General features: G+C 46.8%; 1 protein-coding gene across 1 annotated transcript in view; it reads right to left on the bottom strand.

The window, feature by feature from the left end:
• Positions 1-4705: 4705 nt before the first annotated feature.
• The window catches only part of NGF (nerve growth factor), a 58227-nt gene continuing 44743 nt past the window's right edge, over positions 4706-18189 (bottom strand). The window contains exons 2-3 of the mRNA XM_055586869.1: positions 13859-13982; positions 4706-5599 (exon numbers count right to left, since the gene is read on the bottom strand). Of these exons, the coding sequence (XP_055442844.1) occupies positions 4862-5587 (726 nt within the window). The 5' untranslated portion in view covers positions 5588-5599; positions 13859-13982 and the 3' untranslated portion in view covers positions 4706-4861. The remainder of the gene's footprint in view (positions 5600-13858; positions 13983-18189) is intronic.

Genomic DNA, 18189 nt, shown 5'->3' with positions numbered 1-18189 from the left:
CTTACTTATTTTAGGAATATCAGCTTCAATAGCAGCAATTACTTCTGTTACTGTGGCAGCAATATCATTGACTCAACAAGTGCATACTGCCCAATATGTTGATACCATGTCTAAAAATGTTTCTCTAACTCTAGCAACACGGGAAACTATAGATAGAAAGTTGGAGATGAGGGTAGATGCCTCGGAAGGGGCAATAATGCATATTGGGACTGAGTTACAGGCTTTAAAAGTGAAAATGGCTCTGTCTTGCCACGCTGATTACCGGTGGATATGTGTGACATCTTTAAAGGTAAACGAGACAGATTATGAATGGGAAAAAATCAAAAATCATATCTCAGGTGTTTGGAACAGCTCTGACATTGGCCTGGACGTAGGGAAACTTCATAATCAAATACAGACCCTGGAACACTCTCGACTGGATTTTACCGCCGCTGGAGCAGCTAATGACTTTTTTCACACTTTCTCAACTTCATTTCAGGAAAAAACATTCTGTCTAATCTGTTGGTGCTTTAATTTTGCTTCTCATAATCATTCTTCCTTGTATTGTCAGGATTCTTCGGCAGAACATTCAGAAGCTCGCAACTGAGCTGCATCTGGCTGTTTTAAGAAATAAAAAAAGGGGGAGATGCTGGGAGCAGGAGCTCCACCCATGGCAAAGGTCATGAGGAAGGACGCTCGGCATATGCAAAGGTGGGATCGAGCCTCAGGACTCCCCCTGGAAATTCTCGAGCATCTACCCCCAAAACCAGAGTCTGCCTACTTTCTGCTTTGTGCTCTCACCTACACCTCTGACTTTATGGGGGGCTGTCTCCCACTACCTCTCTCTAAAAAAAGAGTTAACTTACAGCTCCAGTTAATAAAGTTCCTGGGTGTGACAGTGTTTCAACCTACAAACTCCTTTGGAAGTCCTCTAGCCTGCCTGAATAGGTTTTTCCGGCCACATGTGATTGTTCAGAGCCTCCCAACTGTGAGAGGCAGGAGATGTTCTAAACTGTCTAAACACAGATTCCTTTGAGCCGTTAAAAGATTGATTAGAAATTGTACCCTGGTGAAGGGTTTTTCACTTGTTGGGCCAATGTTTGCTGCTAAGTTTCCATATCCCTTACCTGCTGTGTCCCTGGCAGTGTATTGATTAATATACTTGGTGTAAGTAGTAGCTTTCATGTTTGTAACCTTGGACCCTTGAGTTAATTCTTTTTCTTGTTATAGCCCACCACACCTTTGCCCTATAGGAATGCAACTTTAATGCTTTTGGAGGGTGGCACCTGACTAATCACCTTTAGAGAAAAATAAGTTTTCTGAAGAAAGGGTCTTAAAATGTTAACAGGCCTCCGGGCCACAAGATGATGCAAATCACGTAAACTTTTGCATATGATAAGTTTGCAGGAAGAAAGCCTGGCTTACTGCATGACTCTACCCCTTCCCCCATTATCCTCTATGCATAACTTAAGGTATAAAAACTACTTTGGAAAATAAAGTGTGGGCCTTGTTCACCGAAACTTGGTCTCCCCATGTCGTTCTTTCTCTCACCTTCTGGCTGAATTATTCAGCCTCTTTTCTCCACTGAATTTCCTCACTGAGCTATCCTCATTCTATTAGTCTTTATATCTTTGATGAGTATTTAAGTAAATAGGTTGCTGATGCCGTCTCTCCTTCGAATACCCTGGATCAGCTGGGGCTGGACCCTGGCAAGACTGAGCTTACCACTGAGGGGGACCCTGTGGTCTCGATTGCCCACACTTCTACTCAGGTCTGCTGAACAGCTGTGTCCCCATTGTAGGTTTTCTGTTAGGAGGGAACGCAGGTCCAGGGGAGGCTGGTGCTGTGCTTGAGGGAGAGGGAAGTCACAGGGACAGACTTGAAATGTAAACTAGAATCCACATGTCAAAATGTGGCTCTTGTCCCCCAGAACTGGGAATCTTGCCTCAAGCCGAGGGGAGTGCGAGCCTCAGCAGGAGGGCTGGGCCACGTCAGCCTGTGGACAAGCCACGGTCTGCACTCATTTGGGGGCAGGCGTGCTGGAGGGAAGAGGGATCTGGGCTTTTGTGGACCCCAGTTAAGAAGACCTCAGTGAGGCAAGTGAAGTGGAAGTTTGTGGAATTTGCAGGTGTTGTGCTTGGGCAGAATATAATCGGCAGTTGAGCTGTTTTTTCAACATATTCAAGTGTCTGGGGCTCTGGTGACCCAGCAAGCCCCTGGGGGGCAGCTTCTGGTCTGGAAGCCAGAGCTCCCCGCTGTGTGGCTGTTGAGGAGGGGCAGATACAAACTATAGAAGCCACCAGGCTCTGGGATGCTTTTGGACCTTTCTGAGTCTTTTCAGCCAAACTCATATCCCCTCTCATTGTGTGAAAACTTCGGCTCCCACGATGGGACTCCAGAACTCAGCCTGGAGCAAATGTTGCCTTTGGGGGAGGCCATACTGTTAGTGGAGAGGGGACGCCTTCTCTTACCCAGCTGCCAGCCTTGGTTTCCTCAGCGGTTGGACGCTGCCTTCCCTCCAGGCAGGCAGTGGGGTCCCAGTCACCCCCAGGGTCCTACAGGGCTGGTGGTGGCTCTCCAGACTCTCCACAAGGTGCAGCTGCTCACAAACATAGCCTTGCTTCCCTGTGGATGCTTCCTGAATGCCCCCCTCTCTCCCCACATTCAGGACCCAAGAGGCCTGTCTGGCCCTCAGAGGAAGGGCTCCCCCCAGAACTGTTTGTAGGAGGGGCCGGGAAGGCCAAGGCCACTGGCTTTGGAGCCCGGGAGAAAGCCACAGTCACAGGTCAGCGGGAGGGCTGCCTCCCTGCAGCCTTTATCTGAGCAAGTATCTCAGCACAGAACGTTCTGGTTGGTGTTTCTTGTACATAAATCTTTATTCCAATTGCAGTAGCTTTGATAGGAAAAATAGGGCCCATTTCATTATGCTTTCACCCTAATCAAATGTCTCTCATGCCAAAGCTCCCTATGTTTCTAATTTGCCCTGTTTGGATTGGGTTGAGGATGGCGGGCAGGCAGGGGAACAGGGAGAGTTACAGATGAATGGATACCACCATTTACTTTTTTTTTTTTTTAATCAGAGGGGCAGTTTGGGCCTGTTACAAAAACTAGATCGGCCTTTTACCCTGGGGGGAAGAGGAAGGGTAGGAAAGCAAAATTTTCATCCCTATGTAAGTGCTCGAAGTGAAAAAATTCTGTGCCTTTGGGGAAAAAACAAAACACAAAACAGACAAAAATGTTGCAGGGGAGAGTGGCACCTTGAGGATGGACAGAGCCCTGCTCCAGGCTGTACCTGGAGTCCCTGTCACCTCCAACCATCTCTAGGACTCTCCTGATACAGCCAGTGTGGATGAGCACACCCCCAGCTTAAACACACACACACACACAATCCAAAAAACCAAAACCACTCAGGAAACTACCCAGGGTGTTGGATTTCTTAGCGGCCCAGGGATCCTGATGCTGGTAAAGATGACACACCTTCCTCCTCTGCTGTGCTCCCCATCATCAGACCCCCTGACCCCCTGTCTTTCTCTTGTCTAGTGTTCTCTGTCAGGGAGGGGCAGAGTTCTCACCCCTCCTCTGCCCCTTACCCTGCTGTTTGTATTGGTTCTCACTCATCTTTGTCATCTTCTCCACAGGTCCCATGACCCCATCCACCTTTGGTCACTTGTGGAAGTCACCCAGGTAGGAATTAAAAAGTTCTTTAAAAAAAAAAAAAATTAATTTTGGTCTGGTCTCTGGCTCCTGTGATTCTGGACTGATGCTGGGGCCACTGGAAGTTCTGTGGGGCCATGAATGGGTGGCAGGAGTGTTAGAGGTCATCATGTATTCTGGGGGAATGGAGTCTTTCTGCAGGAAGCCACTGGGGGATAAATTGAGGGCCAGCCATTAGAGCTAAGGCAATCTTAACATGTAATCAGATCTACCTTGACAGGCCTCCTGAGATTATTTTGTTACAACTCCTTGAGAGAGCTTTTCAGCAAAAAAAAAAAAAAAAAAGCAGATCATCCTCTCACAAAAAGAGCCTGCCTTATTAGTCTTTGGTGCAAGTCTCCTCCTATCCCTCTAGTGCAAGTCTCCTCCTATCCATCCATCCTTCCAGGACCCAGCCTGGGCCCCTCTGAGGTGGGAGGTAGCTCTGTGCCCGGCAGGGATCTGCCTTCTAATGAGGCTCCATGAATTTCCCCCAATGAAGCAATCAAGGCTCAAGAATCTCGGCTGGTAATCCAAGGATTAGGTATCTTTGGCTCTGGAATGCAGAACAAAGTTGCAATCTGACAGACATCCCTTCCTAATCATGCCCAGCTTAGGCTAATATCTGAACCCAGTTAGCTTTCCCCGAAGTGGCACGGCTGGCTGGGAGCGACTGGTGGGTGAGGGTTACAGGTGTGTCTGCGAGAAAGAGTAAGATACCCCAGGTGGTGCAGTGGTAAAGATCTGCCCACAATGGAGGAGATACATGAGACAGGGTTTCAATCCCTGGATCGGGAAGATCCCCTCGAGGAGGGCATAGCAACTCACTGCAGTGTTCTTGCCTGGGAAATCCCATGGACAGAGGAGCCTGGTGGGCTACAGTCCATGGGGTCACAAAGAGTCAGACACGACTGAGCACACTCACACTGAGAGAAAGCCAGAGGGTACTATGGACCCTCCTCCCTGCAGCCTCCGAACCAAGACTTGTGGATGGTCAGCCTAGGCAGAATGACTGGAGGGCCAGCACACAAGCTGCTTCCAAAAATTTAATAAATAATGATTTTTTAAAACTGTATAAACTATAAATTACCATGCAGTCCTTATAATTTAAAATAATTTACAGGTTGAGGTAGGGAGGGGCGCAGGAGAGTGTAGAGGGGAGCAGGGAAGGGTTGGGAGCTGCGGCAGGTCAGGCTCTCTGCCCAGTCTTCCTGCTGAGCACACACACGCAGGCCGTGTCGATCCGGATGAACCGCCAGGCGGCCTGCTTGCCGTCCATGGTCAGCGCCTTGACGAAGGTGTGGGTCGTGGTACAATACGAGTTCCAGTGCTTCGCGTCGATGCCTCGGCACCCGCTGTCCACGGGGTTGGGGTCCCGGCACTTGGTCTCAAAAAAGTACTGTTTGAATACACTGTTGTTGATGTTCACCTCTCCCAGCACCATCACCTCCTTGCCCTTGATGTCCGTGGCGGTTGTCTTGTCCCCCACCCACACGCTGATGCTGTCGCACACCGAGAACTCCCCCCGGTGAAAGACGGGGTGGGATGACGACCGCTTGCTCCTGTGAGTCCTGTTGAAGGAGGCGGCCCCGCCTGCCTCGAAGTCCAGATCCTGAGTGTCTGCGGCCACAGGTGGGGGTTGGGTGCTGAACAGCACTCGAGGTGAACGCAGTCGCCGCTTTTTAAAAAGTTTGGGGTCCACAGTGATGTTGTGGGTCTGCCCTGCCACCCTGGCGGCTATCGGCCCAGCCGGGGCGCTGTGGGCTCTGCGGAGGACTGTGTCAAGGGAATGCTGAAGTTTAATCCAGTGGGCTTGAGGGATGGCGTGTCCAGCTGGGACATTGCTCTCGGTGTGCGGTGCTGCCTGTATGCCGATCAAAAGAGCTGTGATCAGAGTGTAGAACAACATGGGCATTACGCTATGCACCTGGAATGAAACAGAAAGGAGGATTATTCCACGGGCCCTGAGTGTTGGTTGAGGGTCGTTTCTGGGTCCCTCGGAGTTGACCTTCCCAGAGGATGACAAGGAGGCTTCCCCTGGCGGCTAAGAGCAAGGTGACCCTGGAATTTCAAACTGGGGCCCTTCTGAGAGTGAAAGGCGATGCTACGACTGTTACACTAGGATGACAGACTTAAACAGGGCTGGCTCAGACAACTGGGCTATCTGGGCACCTCATCCAGAAGGGTGGGCTTTTCTAGGAAGGGACGCACAGAGTCCCAGAAATTCTGCCCAGTGGTGTGGTATGAACTTGGTAGCACTGCTTAAAGAATCGTTTGAGTTCTCCACCTGCCAGTGAGGCAGTCACCATGGGCAGGTGGTGTGTGTGCAGCAGAATGGCTTGGGGAGGGTGAGTATGACACCTCTCCCAGCGCTGTGCCCTGCCCAGTGGTTTGAACCCCTGTGAAGGCAGTGGGAAGGGCTGCTGGGGATTTGTCTTGAAGCCTCAGCCTTGAACCCACCCTCTGCAGGTAGGAGCACCAGGTCAGCTCTGAGATTTGATGATTGAAAATCCACAAACATGCCAATCCATGCCTGGCAAAAAAAAAAAAAGTATATAGCTCTGGGACGTCTGAGCCAGTCTAGCTATTCAGCCACCGGTGCATGCCTGTAAGCATGATATTGATAATGTTTTCTCTTTTCATGAGTGATGTTTTTCAGCTTTTCAAATACATTCACTTCAAGTTTCTTGTTAGCTTGTGATTTAGGTTAGGATTTATCATCTATCTCCCTTTCAGATGCAAGGAAAATGATCCACAGAAATGAATTAACAGGCCGACAGTTACAAAAACTGAACCAGAAATAGAATCTAAACCTGACCCCCTACTAAGCCAGTCTACCCTTCCCCCCTTCCTTCCTCCTCCACTTTCTCTTTCATTCTTAAGTGTGTCTTTTCAAAAATTATTTAATTTTAAGTAAGAGTAGACCAAATAGTGTAAATCATCTGTCCCCACTAGCAGTACAGGCCCCTTTTGAGCTCCTGCCAGATGGGACTCTGCACCTAACTGTGCTGACTTGCCTACCAGCGACCACCCCCAGGGCAACCTGCTGTGAAACTAGCTCCGTTCTTGAGCACACTTTTGGTGAGCTCCTACACACACTTGCAGATGTGTATCAGACATCACCTCCTCTGGGAAGCTTCCCCAGATCTTCCTGGTAGGGTTAGAGGCACCCCCTAGACAGGGTGTTAAACTTCCAGTGCACTCCCTTCCCATATCTCTCCCCCAGGTCATTCTGCTCTCTGCCCACTCTTCCAGCCTGGCATGGGTACCATTGCTTCCTTGAGACCGTCTCAGATCACCCAACCAATAGCCATCTCTCCTCATTCTCAATTTCAGAAGTGTGTGTGTGTGTTCTTTTCTACTAAATCAGTGTAATGAAAAGAACTCTGCACTGGATCTAGGGTTAGGAAAACTCATTTGGATTCCTAGTCCTGCTACTTGTTAGCAGAAAGCTACTTAATCTTTCTGAGCTCTGATTTCCTCAGTGATAAAAAGTAGGCAATAAACACTATTTCAAGACTTTTCTGGTGGCTCAACAGTAAAGAATCCACCTTCAGTGCAGGAGGCATGAGTCCATATGTTTGATCTCTGGGTCAAGAAGATCCCCAGGAGAAGGAAATGGCAACCCACTCCAGTATTCTTGCCTGAAAAAATTCCATGGACAGAGGAGCCTGATGGGCTACAGTCCATGGGGTTGCAAAGAGTTGGACATGACTTAGCAACTAAACCACCACAAACACTATTTGGTTTAGTTGCTAAGTCGTGTCCAACTAGGGCTGTTGTTAGGATTAAATAGGTGCTTATACACCTATTTAATTCTGAGTCATTCCAATGTCCTGTGATCAAGGATTTATTTTCTTTGGTTATATTGCTGCTAATTCATTCTTGGAGCACACTCCATCCACGTCTTTTCATAGCACATAGTTTTACTTCAGTCAGGCTTCTTTTCAAGCCTAATGATTTGAGATTATCTCCCCACCAGTTGTATGTAAGGTCCTGGAGGGCAGAGCCTGTCTCATCCACCTGCATGGCTAGTGGATGAGATTTAATAGATTTACTTTTTTTGATGGAAACATCATGAGAGGCATCAAAAATGAGAAAAATACAATCACAGGGTGTTCCTGCTGCAGGCTTCACATCTGTTCTCTGTAATTGATTATTGTTAAGCTAATATTCAACTGTATAAGTCTTAGAAAAATGATATAAATGTATGTGATTGTCCAGGGTTGGGGGGGCGATTATTGTCTGTTCATGATTGTCTCTGGCTGTTGTCCAATTTTGTAGCATTTCAGCAAATTCATTTCAATATTCTTTAGTGTTTACATTTACATGTCTATTCTTTGAATTCTCCTTGGACTTGGTCATAACATCTTACTGGTTCTCTCATCAGTTAATTTAATTGAATAAAAGTTGATACTTGTTCAGGAAAAAATAAACAAACAAAAATATGGTTTTTTCTACCCCTTTTTGCTCTAATGGTTTGTGCTTAACCCTATTACCCCTCCTTGTGTTGTGAATCATGGTTTACTCGTCTGTTTCCCTCAGAGCACTTTGGAAGTGGTACCATCTGAGTTTACTGGGGCCATGTGCTGTGCCTGGCATGTAGAAGGTCCTCAAACGCTACAAGGAGAGTGAGAGAGTGAATGGGGATGTCCGCAGCAGCTCATCATCTGCCTTCTTTCCACCACGATGCCTGGTTTCTTTTGGATGCTGTGCATATGACCACATGGTGCATTCCTAATCTGTTTTAAAGCAGTGCATTCTTCTTCTCGGTAATGTGCTTCTCTTCAGCTGCTAGACAGCTCTTTGGTGAGATACCAAGAATAAAACCACCAAATTCTTTTCTCTTTGGTTACTTCAAAAAATGTTTGTGTTTGCTCCAGTTCTCCAGCCAGCCATGCAGAGGAGGTAGTGACACATCCGGCTTTTAGACCATCACTGGTTCTGCAGGCTAATGGTCTTCCAGATAAATGTCCAGCTGATTAGTCAGTTGGCTGCTAATTCAAGTCTTTGGCTTTTGCTCCCTTTCTTGTTTCATTTCTTTCTGCTTCTCAGAAATGTTATCTCTCATCAGGTAGATGGAGGGAGAAGAAATGAAATGGAAATTCATCCCTTCATATCCATATTAGTAACACTTAAGAGTTTGGATAGGGAAATGAAAAGACTACAATGTAGTCATCAAATGTATTTGATGATAATAAGGGACATCAGTTCAGTTCAGTTCAGTTCAGTCACTCAGTCGTGTCCGACCCTTTGCGACCCCATGAATTGCAGCACGCCAGGCCTCCCTGTCCATCACCAACTAATAAGGGACATACCTCTCCCTATTTCCCATTACCAGAGGCTCTCACCTCATTCTACAGTCTCCCCTTTGCTGAGCTCATCCTCTTCTACAGAGTCAACTTAAATATCTGTGCAGCTGATGCCCATGCCAGGATCTCTGGTCCAATTTCTCCTTTGAAAGCCAGTTCTGAACTCCCAGTTTCGTGATAAGCAACTCCCCACGGGTGTCGATGTTTTAAAACCAAGCTGTCCAAGACAAGAACCTTCATTTTCAACGTCCCCACTAGGACCACCATCCTCTCCTTTCTCCTCTTTACTCAAAAGCTGCTGCTAAGTCGCTTCAGTTGTGAATGACTCTGTGCGACCCCATAGACGGCAGCCCACCAGGCTCTGCCGTCCCTGGGATTCTCCAGGCAAGAACACTGGAGTGGGTTGCCATTTCCTCCTCCAATGCATGAAAGTGAAAAGGGAAAGTGAAGTTGCTCAGTTGTGTCCGACTCTTAGCGATCCCATGGACTTCAGCCTACCAGGCTTCTCCGTCCATGGGATTTTCCAGGCAAGAGTACTGGAGTGGGGTGCCATTGCCTTCTCCCTTACTCAAAAGCAGCTGCCCCATTTTGGGCCACTTGATGATTTGTGAAAGTAGTTTCACAGCTACTATCTCTTGTGAGCCTCTCTCCCCATCCTCCTAAACATGTTTCTCTGCATCTCTGTTTTCTATTACTGGAACCACCATTTGCTTCCTTTGCCAGCTCCCAGCCTCCGCTCCTCACTGGACTCTGCTTTTTCCTCTCTGCCTTTCATCCAGCCCTTGTTGTCTGTTTTAGTGTCATCTTTTGAAACTGTGCTTTTTGTCCTCACCTCTGTGTTTCTGGTTCAGGTCATGCAACAGTCTCCCAACTTATGTCCTGGTTGCCTACCATCCCTGGTTGCTCCATTTAACTTGCTAAAGCACTACTCTGATCACATCACCATGCTCAGGAGATCCAGAGGTGAGCAGTTGTCTAGGGAGCCACTAGGACCGCTCAGCCTGGCAGATAGACCCTGCCTTCCATCTACTCCCTCCACATATTTTGCATTCCTGGCAAACAGATCTCCTCACAGGCTGTGCCGGTTCTGTGCTTCCCCGCCGCTGCCCTCAGTTCAGGCTCTTCTGTGCCAGGCATTCTCCCCTTTACCTGTCCCCCACCAACCAGTGCCTTTCCTGCTCCCCACCTCTGATGGTCAGAGTCCTTCCCAATGGCTGCAAGAGTCAACTTAAATGCCACGTCCATTGGGGAGCTTTTCCTGTTTTCAGAGAGACCAACTCTCCTCCTTCTCCATAAAGGAGAAGCATTTCCTTAAAATTCTCTTACAGCATTATATTCTACTCTTAACCTCCCTTTTAAAGGGCAAAGTCCCTGAAGGCAGACGCGCATCCTGTCCATCTTTTTCCGTGCAGGTGACCTAACCCTCACAAGGAGCTCCACCTCTAAGAGTCTGAATGTGTGAACAAGTCTCTTCCTTCTGTGTCCCTTCATTTCTCCATCTGTTTATGGTATCTTTCAACTCTGACACTCTGAGTGTAAGCAATTATAAAGTTTTCTGCTCTGCCTAGAACTCTGCTGGTTCTACTCAACTGACTACACAGAGTTCTTAAAGTCTAATGCTGCTCCTCAATACACTGTCAAGGTAACCCGTGGTTGTGGTTGTTGTTTATTTGGTAAGTCATGTCCAACTCTTTTGCAACACCATGGACTGTATCTCACCGGGCTCCTCTGTCCATAAGATTTCCCAGGCAAGAATACTGGAGTGGGTTGGTCATTTCCTTCTATAAGGGATCTTCCCCTCCCAGAGATCCAACCTGCACCTCCTGCATTGGAAGGCAGATTCTTGACCATTCGGCCACCTGGGAAGCCCCTAACCTGTACTCACTGGGGGTATTTGTACACAATGGAGATTTGCATCATGAAGAGATTGCTTTATTGTTTCATTAAGATTTTAAAATGTTGCAAATATATCTCTCCTTTAGGCCTTAGAGCAAAAGGATTTTTTTTTTCTAAATTGACTTACTCATAATAGTATGCACCTATAATTGTCTTTAAAAAAATCTTTTGTTTAAAGAATAATGAGTAGATAAGAAAGAAAAGAAAAAATTAGTATGTATTTTATTCTAGTGATTTAAAGTACAAGGCACAGTTCACAAAAGAATATTCTCTCCTTGGTTGATGTGAACCAGGGAGGGGTTTTATTTATTTACTTTTAAAAACAAACTTTGAAGCCTTACTTCTGAAGTGGTGACAGCCCTCACTGGGGTTTCACTAAGCAGAGACCTGTGAGTAGAATGATTACCTGGGGAAGATGCAATTAGGGGCTTGCAGGATGGAACATGTTGTGTTTAATGTGTGAATGTCTGTGTTTGTCCTGCTCCCACGAGAATGGAAGATAAATGATGAAGAGCGGGGGGACCCACCGGGGGCCTTCTTCCATCTATTCAAGGGCCACCCAGCTTCCTTGCCCTCTTCTGGGCTGGAGGTACATTCTGTGGTTTTCCAGTCATTCACATACTCCAGTAATAAGAGAAATTTCCTGCACCAGGTGAATGATTTCACATAGATGTTCTCACCTGAATAGGTGGTGAAGCTGCTGGGCAGAGCTAAGTAACTGGTCCATCTCTGTGGCCAGGATGGCCAATGGCACTGGAAGGCCTGGTGAGTGTGCCTTTGGACATGCCTTGTAGAGGGAGTGAGAGAATCCCTGCCTTGGCTGGAGGAGTGCTGAGAGGGAGCTGTTAGTGATTCTTAGACTAGCGATTATATTGGTGAACCAGGGTCACGAAATGTTAGCTGGAGAGGAAATCCTTGTGGCTGAGAAAATCCAGCCTCCTTCTCCAACTCATTCGCCACATTAGAGTGTGGGTCAGGAGTCATTTTGTGTTTTACACTTGGCCTCCACTCCAAATGTAAACTGACTGCTGTCTTCAGCTCTAAAGACTGGGACACAGTTGGTTGTTGGGGCCTGCGTGGAGTGAGAGAGGAATTCTAGGGCCCCTCAGCTTCCCAGGGAGAAATCCCTGAGGCTGCCTCAGAGAAAGGCACTGACAGTATAAAATCCAGCTCCTCTGCTAGCATCTCCCAGGCTGAATTTATTATGGGGAAGCATGAGCTGGAAGGCATGTGGGAGCTGATCAAGTCCAGAGGTTCAATGCATTAGAATCTGCATTGATTTTAGGCTTATTAAACTACAGACTGGATGGCCCATCCCCAGAGTCTCTGATTCAGTAGGTTTGATGTGGAGCCCGAAAACTTGCATTTCCCGCAGTTTTTCTTGGAAGAAAAGCCATGACAAACCTAAACAGCATATTAAAAAGCAGAGGTATCAGTTTGCTGACAGAGGTCCATATAGTCAAATCTATGGTTTTTCCAGTATTCACGCACGGAGGTGAGAACTGGACCCTAAAGAAAGCTGAGTGCTGAATAATTGATGCTTATGAATTGTGGTGCTGGAGAAGAATCTTGAGAGTCCCTTGGACACAGAGATCAAACCAGTTGATCCTAAAGGAAATTGACCCTGAATATTTATTGGAAGGACTGTTGCTGAAGCTAAAACTCCAATACTTTGGCCACCTGATACAAAGAGCTGACTCATTGGAAAAGACTCTGATGCTGGGGAAGATTGAGCAGAGGAGGAGAAGGGGGTGGCAGAGGATGAGATGGTTGAATGGTATCAATGATTCAATGGACATGAGTTTGAGCAAACTCCTGGAGATAGTGAAGGACAAGGAAGCCTGGCATGCTACAGTTCATGGGGTTGCAAAGAGCTGGACACAGCTTAGTGACCTAACAACATCCTGTCCAATCCTTGAATCTTAGAGAGGAGAGAAATGGACCTCGGAGAGGCACGGTGACCTGGGGTTATGCAGCTGGTGAGTGGCAGGCTCTGCATGCGGGCACTTGGCATTGCTCTGCCTCAGCTGTTCTGGAGGCGAGAGGGCTGAGGCTGCACACACACTATAACTGATGGATCCTGGGCTGCATTTATTCAGCCTCCAACATCAAAATGAAAATTCCGTTCAGCAGGCTATAAGTTTTACCTTCCTGAAGCCATAAATCCAGATCCAGGGAGTAATTAGATACTTAATTATTTTATCTGGTTTATCAGGTTTTCTCAACATCATGCAGGCTTGATCCAAAAGCACTTACAATGCCCATGACAGAGAATGCAGTCAGAAACCACTAGCAGGTGCGGGCACCTGTGGATTTATCGTCTACTTCAGGGCAGAATGGAAACAGAATCTACTTGTCTGAATTCTTAGAGACATCTCAAAATGAATGAGGAGAGATCATAATTACATCTTATCAGTTTATTGGGCATAATTGTCTCATCACCCAGCACAACAAATCTGGCAGGTGGGTCTTATTCTTCCCATTTTATGGAGAAGGAAACTGAGACACAGTAAGAGTAAATATCTTGACCACAGGCAGAAGCCTCGTGGAAGTGGAACTCACCCTTGTTTCCAGGCTTGGAGCTCTCCCTACCCTCCACTCCACAGGCAAGGGCATGAAGAGTGATCAGGGACCTTCAGTCTCCTAAGATCACTTGTTCAGACAGATCACGAGCTGTGTGGAGGGTCTGACTGGTGCTGTTTGTCTATTGGAGGTCCTGTGTCCTGATCCTTTAGACAGGGTGGCTCAGTCTCTAATCATGTCCCTGAAAACTGTGGGACCAGCCTGAAAGCAAGAGTGACATTCTCTCCAGACAGGCTAGGAGGGCCACATGTGGGGCGTCACTAGGAGCCACCCGGGCCCCTTCTGATTGATAGCTAGCACCGAAGTCCCATCCTGAGCCACAGGCTTGTTTCCAGCTAGCCTGGCATCTCTAGAACTAGGAACCTTGGTGAGCCAGATGCTCTGCAGGTGCTTACCTTAGTGTGGCCAGGACAGAAAGCTGCTCCCTTGGAAAAGCCGTTATTGGGCCCAGACGCTGAGCTGAGCTTGGGTCCAGCATGCCATCCAGCCCCTTGGACTGCACGACCCCAGGCCAGGACTCTGTGGGAGGAGAGAGCTAGCATTAGATGGGTGCTTCAGTACATTGTCTAGCAGATGGGTAGCTGTGCCCCAAGCAAGAGGATAAACCTCATTTTTCTGAGTGCTGGGACTCTGCCAGCATCAGAGCCAAAGAAGCCGGAGCTCAGCTACCAAAATTGCCAGGGGCCTGACCTTGCCCAGATTTGGGATGGCACCCACCTCTCAGTCTGGTGCCAGAACTCTTGGTATCTCCCTGGACACAGTCTATGGTTGATCTTATGCCCTGTGTAGGTGCTTCTAGTCCCACATCAGAGTCTGGCTCTAACAGGTCCCTAATCCAGCATCAAAATGGAATCCTTCTGTACATCATACACACAGATATAGCATACCCAACTCTGGACCAGTATACCTAAGGTAAATTATTCAGAAGATAAAGTCCTGACAATGAAGAACAAGCTGGTGCCTTGATGAAACTCCAGACAAAGTCATGGTGGAAAGCAAGACAACTTAACCACTTGATAGATAACAGAGAGCTCTTACAGAACTAGGATGACAATCTCAGAGATCAAAGTTTAGCAAAGACACATTCTAGGAATCAGGAGCTAGGGAGCTTATACAATGAGAGAAAAAGTTCTATTCAGTTTTAGGTTGTAGTTCTTAGAAGCAATGGTAGGTTTCTATTCCCTTAGGGATCTCTTCAAGAAAATCAGAGATACCAAAGAAACATTTCATGCAAAGATGGGCTTGATAAAGGACAGAAATGGTATGGACCTAACAGAAGCAGAAGATATTAAGAAGAGGCGGCAAGAATACACAGAAGAACTGTACAAAAAAGATCTTCATGACTCAGATAATCACAATGGTGTGATCACTCACCTAGAGCCAGACATCCTGGAATGTGAAGTCAAGTGGGCCTTAGAAAGCATCACTACGAACAAAGCTAGTGGAGGTGATGGCATTCCAGTTGAGCTATTCCAAATCCTGAAAGATGATGCTGTGAAAGTGCTACACTCAATATGCCAGCAAATTTGGAAAACTCATCAGTGGCCACAGGACTGGAAAAGGTCAGTTTTCATTCCAATCCCAAAGAAAGGCAATGCCAAAGAATGCTCAAACTACCGCACAATTGCACTCATCTCACACGCTAGTAAAGTAATGCTCAAAATTCTCCAAGCCAGGCTTCAGCAATATGTGAACCATGAACTTCCTGATGTTCAAGCTGGTTTTAGAAAAGGCAGAGGAACCAGAGATCAGATTGCCAACATCCGCTGGATCATGGAAAAAGCAAGAGGGTTCCAGAAAATCATCTATTTCTGCTTTATTGACTATGCCAAAGCCTTTGACTGTGTGGATCACAACAAACTGTGGGAAATTCTGAAAGAGATGGGAATACCAGACCACCTGATCTGCCTCTTGAGAAATTTGTATACAGGTCAGGAAGCAACAGTTAGAACTGGACATGGAACAACAGACTGGTTCCAAATAGGAAAAGGAGTTCGTCAAGGCTGTATATTGTCACCCTGTTTATTTAACTTATATGCAGAGTACATCATGAGAAACGCTGGACTGGAAGAAACACAAGCTGGAATCAAGATTGCCAGGAGAAATATCAATCACCTCAGATATGCAGATGACACCACCCTTATGGCAGAAAGTGAAGAGGAACTCAAAAGCCTCTTGATGAAGGTGAAAGTGGAGAGTGAAAAAGTTGGCTTAAAGCTCAACATTCAGAAAATTAAGATCATGGCATCCGGTCCCACCACTTCATGGGAAATAGATGGGGAAACAGTGGAAACAGTGTCAGACTTTATTTTTCTGGGCTCCAAAATCACTGCAGATGGTGACTGCAGCCATGAAATTAAAAGACGCTTACTATTTTATGACCAACCTAGAAAGTTATGACCAACCTAGATAGCATATTCAAAAGCAGAGACATTACTTTGCCAACAAAGTTTCGTCTAGTCAGGGCTATGGTTTTTCCTGTGGTCATGTATGGATGTGAGAGTTGGACTGTGAAGAAGGCTGAGTGCTGAAGAATTGATGCTTTTGAACTGTGGTGTTGGAGAAGACTCTTGAGAGTCCCTTGGACTGCAAGGAGATCCAACCAGTCCATTCTGAAGGAGATTAGCCCTGGGATTTCTTTGGAAGGAATGATGCTAAAGCTGAAACTCCAGTACTTTGGCCACCTCATGCAGAGAGTTGACTCATTGGAAAAGACTCTGATGCTGGGAGGAATTGGGGGCAGGAGGAGAAGGGGACGACAGAGGATGAGATGGCTGGATGGCATCACTGACTCAATGGATGTGACTCAGTGAACTCCAGGAGTTGGTGATGGACAGGGAGGCCTGGCGTGCTGTGATTCATGGGGTTGCAAAGAGTCGAACACAACTGAGCGACTGATCTGATCTGATCTGATATGTAGGCACTTCATTCATTCATCAATATTTCCTGAGCATATATTTCTACCATGTACCAAATACTGTCCTAGGTGCTAGGGACCCAGCAGTGAGTAAGATCAACAAGGTCTATACTCCATGGAGTTTACAGTCTCATATAAATAAACATAACATCTTATATTCTCTATGTGCCCTGCAGGTAAGCAGGATAGGATGATAGAGGGTGATGGCAGGGTGTAGTGAGGGGCCACTGAAGACAGGATGCTTAGTGGAAATGGTCTTCCATCTCTGAAGAAATGATCTTCAAGTTGAGATCTGAAAGATGAGAAGGAACTGGGGAGACGGCATTTCAGGCAGAAGGAACAGTAAGTGCAAAGGTCCTGGGCGGTAGAAACAAGTCAAAGATGCTAAGCATGTAGGAAAGAGACTTAAGAAATGAATTGGAGAGAGAGAAGAATGTAGTGAGAAACTCTGTGTGCAGGAGTGTAGTGACGGTTTCACCCTATAGGCAATGGGAAGGGAGCAGAAGGCTTTAAGCTGGAGGGTGACATGAGATAGTTTTTCAAATGAGGGAGTGAACTATTAATGTCTACTGTAGAATGTTATTGTAGGTGGGGATAGCTTCCCCCCACCAAAAGTTCCAAAATGACACCTTTATCTTTCCTATCTAGATTATCTTTCCAACCCCTCAACCCCCATTTCCCAGCATGCCTTTTCCCAGTGTGGACCCCCTCCTCAGTCTCCCTGCAACACCCACTCTCAGCTTGTACTACCGAAGCAAAGGTCAGTGAAGCCACCATGGCCCCCAAATCCCTGCTCATGCAGAGGAGCTGGATGACAAGGTGGTGGAAAGGGCCTGGAATGATTTTCCTGCGGCTGCAAATTGTGAAATCAAGGACTGGGATGTTATCTTTTCTCTTTCTTACCCACTCTACTTAAAATATCCTTTTTCTTCAGAAGTACCAGAAATAGCTTCCAAACTTCAATTGGGGTTCAGGCCTAGAGATGAACACTTACTCAAACACTAAAAAAAGTTAGATTTTGTAGCAAAGGCCTGATTCACCCTGAATCACAGTTGAACTGAGCACAGGAAGGGGAGGACAGCAGGTCCTCCAGGTAGGAGGTGGGCATTCGGGGATCTGGTTCCATTGCTCACCGGAACAGGATCTGATCGACCTGGTCCACAAACCCTTCAACTGGGTGTTTGGCCAAATCTGACTGATCACTAGACTGGAAACTACAGAACTTTGTCCTGGCCCAAGTCTCCAAGTATCTTTAGGCATCTCTGATCTTTCTCCACAGATGAGGAACCAATAGGGATGCTAGCTAAGGTCCCTTCCAACTCTGATTGCCATGATTCTATGGGCACTAATATTTCCAGCCTGCATCCATACTGAGCATCTAAGGAATGCTTTCCTTTCTGTACAAACACTGGGATTCATTTATTTCATTGATTAAACTCTAAACTTGCAGGCACTGCACAAGCCACTGTGCTAGGCACTAGGGACACAAAGAAGAATAAGACATAAGCACAACATACAAGAGCAAAGAAGCTAGAGGTGAGGAAAGCAAATACATGAGCAGCATTTAGAGCACAATGTGCTAAGTATGATAGATAATTCTGACATGATGTGGGAAACAGCAGAGGGAAGAATTTGTTTTATCTAGCCAGGTCGTAGAGAAGTAACATGTGAGCAGGGTTCTTAAGGATGAATAGGAGTGCATCAGGGAAGAAGGGAAGGAAAGCTATCACAGAGCCCCTGAAGCCCCACATGGCTTAGGAGGGGGTGTTGGGGAGGGTGAGAAGAGTATGTGGTGGTCTTGTACAGCAA

The sequence above is a fragment of the Bubalus kerabau genome, chromosome 6 (assembly GCF_029407905.1).
Source record: "Bubalus kerabau isolate K-KA32 ecotype Philippines breed swamp buffalo chromosome 6, PCC_UOA_SB_1v2, whole genome shotgun sequence".
NCBI lineage: Eukaryota > Metazoa > Chordata > Mammalia > Artiodactyla > Bovidae > Bubalus > Bubalus kerabau.
The sequence above is the reverse complement of the archived record's forward strand: the minus strand, read 5'-3'. Positions and strand labels throughout refer to the sequence as shown.